The sequence below is a fragment of the Cupressus sempervirens genome, chromosome 5 (genome assembly GCF_028749045.1).
Source record: "Cupressus sempervirens isolate cs-2001-9-10 chromosome 5, ASM2874904v1, whole genome shotgun sequence".
Classification (NCBI taxonomy): Eukaryota; Viridiplantae; Streptophyta; class Pinopsida; order Cupressales; family Cupressaceae; genus Cupressus; species Cupressus sempervirens.
This window is the reverse complement of record NC_143122.1, coordinates 315,474,987-315,478,551: the sequence shown is the minus strand read 5'-3', so window position 1 is coordinate 315,478,551 and position 3,565 is coordinate 315,474,987. Positions and strand designations below refer to the sequence as shown.

Here is a 3,565-nt window from a genome sequence, read left to right as displayed (position 1 = left end):
CAAATAAGTATATGAAGATGCAATCTCGATCTCAGTACTCTGGTAGTAAAAATGGAGATGTGATGTCCTCAAACAATTGAAGACCATAACCCGAGTCTTGCCTAGATTTACAACTAGCTCACGTGAGTCGCAAAAATAGGCAAAGTCATCAAGGAGCCATTGAACACCATCGAGAGAAGATGCTAGGAGAATCACATCATCGGCAAATAGGAGAATAGAGATCAATACCTGATGTAACTAACAACCATCGCTAGGGAGCGAGCAAACATGGAGAAATCCCTCAAGCTCGTCGATGTAGATGCCAAAGAGAGTGGGGAGAGAGGACAGCCATGTTTCACCCTAATAGTGCTCTAGATAAGATCAGAGAAGCCCTGTGGAGTCCTGAATCTACCCACAATGTGCTCATGTAACCTCATAATAGCTATAAGAAGAATCTCCGAGATCCCGATGTCCCTAAGATGTTGAAAAAGAGCTTCCCGAGGAACAGAGTTGAAGGCTTTGCGAAAGTCAACAAAACAACAATAAACTTTTGTCGAGCGGTGGCGAGCCTCAATGATGGCCCGTAAAGTCAAAATGTGATCAGTGGTCTGAAAATATGTATGACACCTAGCCTGACCTCTAGCCCGACAATGTCGTTGATTGAGCTCTATGGACAGGATACCATCCAGCACAGTCGCATAGTGTTTGGCGAAGGTATGCCCAACCATGATGGTCTTGTAGTTTTTTAGGGTCAAAGGCTAGCCCAGATTTATGGATCGAATAGATAATATGTTGTGACCAAGAGTCGGGGAAGCCGACACAAACCACTCGATTAAAGAGCACTGTCAAAAAGGGACCCAAGACAGAGATACCTTGAAGAATTCAACTTGAAATCCTTCCTCATCTAAAGTTTTGTTACTGTTCATAACTCTAACTGCCTCACTAATGTGGGAAAAGGAGAAGAGGTGACAACGGGTGGGGAGGAGGATGAGATAGAGAGGGGGTTGGCCAGTAATATCATAGAGGGTGGAGATGTGGGAGACAAGGGAGTGAAGGTCCAGAGTGGGGGGGGGGGGGGGGAGAAAACATGGTGCGCCAAAAGATTTTTGGGGACTAGGAGAACATGGCACAAAGAAACCTACACTACAACAAAGTGAACTTCTGTTTCTTATGGCGAAGAAAGCGGCGGTAGTTGAGTCTCAACTAAGAGGAAGAGAAGGAAGAAGTAGTGGGTGGAGCAAAGCAAAGCATGCAATGAAAGGATTTGCAGTCCTCATCAAACCATTGGTTCATGGGAAAAGACCTGCGAGTGGGGCGAGGGGTAAGCGAGGAGGTGCAATGGGGAGTGGAGAGAAGGACAGACTCCCACAAGGCGGACGCAATGAGTGGAACATGGAGGTGACGTCCCTGAAGTCGGGGAAGGGGTCCTAGGGGAGAAGCCGTCTGAGGTGATGGATGAAGAGCTATGCGTCACAATCAAAGAAGCCAAAAGAAGTGCAAGCATGGGTGGAGGGAAGAGGGGATCAAGAAGAAGCAGATAAGCAAGGGGAACAAGGTGGCAGGGGTCCCTGAAGGGTGATGCTAACAAGGGCATGGTTAGCCAGAGGAAGGCGAGTGATGATAAAGTAGCAAATGAGAGGGATGAAGGAGGTAGTAGAGAGAACTAGTCTAAAATGTTAGCACCGCCACCATGTGACCAACAAGTGAAGAGTTCGGATCCAGGAAAGCAAGAGAGGCCATTCAAGATCACTAAGTCAAAAGACTCACAAAGCTGTAACAAATTACGACCATACTTGGTGAAGGGCCCCTAAGAATCCTCAGAGAGCTGAAGCAAACCTACAGAACTAGGATAAGAAGCAGTCGTACACATGGGATCAGATCTGCGATCATGGAGAGGAGGTTGTAGGTCTTTGGTCTGCATATTAAAGTCTCCCAAAATAATGATGTCCCTAATGGTAGAGAATCTGGTAATGTGCTCAAGAAGGTCCTCATAGGGATCCCCACCCTCAATGCTATGAACTGCATAGTATGAAGATGTTGGCAAGGAGTAGTAGACGGTGATATAGGTATCTCTATAGAGCAAGGTTCCTCGATCAATGTGAATCCACATGAATCTGGCATAGCTATCGGAGTGAACCAAGGAAATTTTACTGAAAAGGTGGTCTCGAATAAGACAAGTGACCCCACCAGAACCTCTAACCCAACCAAAGCACTTGACCCCACCAGGAGAATTTTCTGTCTATGAGGCATGGTGTGAGAAGTGGTGTATATGTGTAATTGTTGTTGTTGCAAGGAAGGCAACATATGTGTTGATTATAAAGTGTGTGCATGTGATGCAAGTCGAAACTTACTCAGATAGTTGATTCGAGGTGTAGATACCAGTAGATTATATTTGCAAAGTCTCAACAATTACACTCCGTCGATTCTACTTTCATCACATTGACAATGACCCTTATTCAATGAGGTGTGAGCCTTATTGCATTTAAGGGTGTGGTCATTCTGGTAGTGAAGCCTAGCCGTAGAACCCTTTTATATTGCACTGAATATTTCAAGCAGTTAGCCTTTTTGTACCAATCACCGTAGCTAGTGTTATCTTAATTGATATTTTTTTTAAATCATGAGATTTGGCTTCTTTGTAGGTTTTACCAATTTAGGTTTTCCACATAAATACTAGTGTTGATTGTTTTGGTGTTTTTGTGTTTTCATGTTTATCTTTACATTGTTGATTTAATGTGTTATAAATGACAAATATATAGTGGAGGTTGTTGATTGTTAAGTATATAACAACAGATCAAAAAATATTATAAGTGTTTGGAAATAACTGATTCACCCTTGTCTTAGTTATTTGGCAAGTTCAACAATTTTAAGGGTCAATAAATTGATAATGCTTATATTATTTACTTTGTATGATTGCTCACTGACTTTTCTTCTTGAGCTTAATGTGATTCATATGGTATCAAAATGTGATTCCCTTACATTAACTTTTTTAATGAATAACTAAATTATCCTAAATTTGTCAAATGATTTTTTTTAAACAAAAGTGATTTTATCTATATAAATATGTGATTGTTTGTTAAATTCTATTAAAAAAAAGATAGATTTTATTTCAAACAGTTTAATATTTAAATTTTACAATTAATTTTTATTTATTTTTTTTAATCTATTATGTAACAAATTCACTATAAAAGAAAATGGCACAAGATTTGTAGATTTCTATCCTTGACTAATAAGTTCTAGATTTGAGTTGAAGTATTCGAACTATAATTTGTGTCTAATATTACTTATGGTGAGTTTAATCATTGTGATTTGTTAAAAGCTTGTTAAATTATTGTGAGATTTTCAATAGGCTAATGTTTAACAAGTTTGAACTTTCACAAAATCAATCAAGATATATGTCGCCAACAGAGTGAATGGGAGAATGGGTGTCATGATGTCTATAGTAAAACCATTGCACCTTGTGACAAGTGGCTTGTATGTGTCATTGAAGGCTTCAAAGATTAACCATTATCCTCTAGCATTGCTTGTCAATTGATATGCCTTATGGTAATAGAACATATAAAGAAGATAGCTTTTGATAAGTAGGAGA

At 40.1% G+C, this 3,565-nt stretch overlaps 1 protein-coding gene across 1 annotated transcript; it reads right to left on the bottom strand.

Moving 5' to 3' along the window:
* Positions 1-350: 350 nt before the first annotated feature.
* Positions 351-707, bottom strand: LOC149555912 (uncharacterized). Its single transcript, XM_089829625.1, has one exon. It carries the CDS (start codon positions 705-707, stop codon positions 351-353), a length of 357 nt encoding a protein of 118 aa, XP_089685751.1.
* Between the last annotated feature and the right edge of the window lie 2,858 nt (positions 708-3,565).

Coding starts and splice junctions, on each gene's coding strand:
- LOC149555912 (XM_089829625.1), bottom strand. CDS start 707: ATGGTTGGGCATACCTTCGCCAAACACTATGCGACTGTGCTGGATGGT.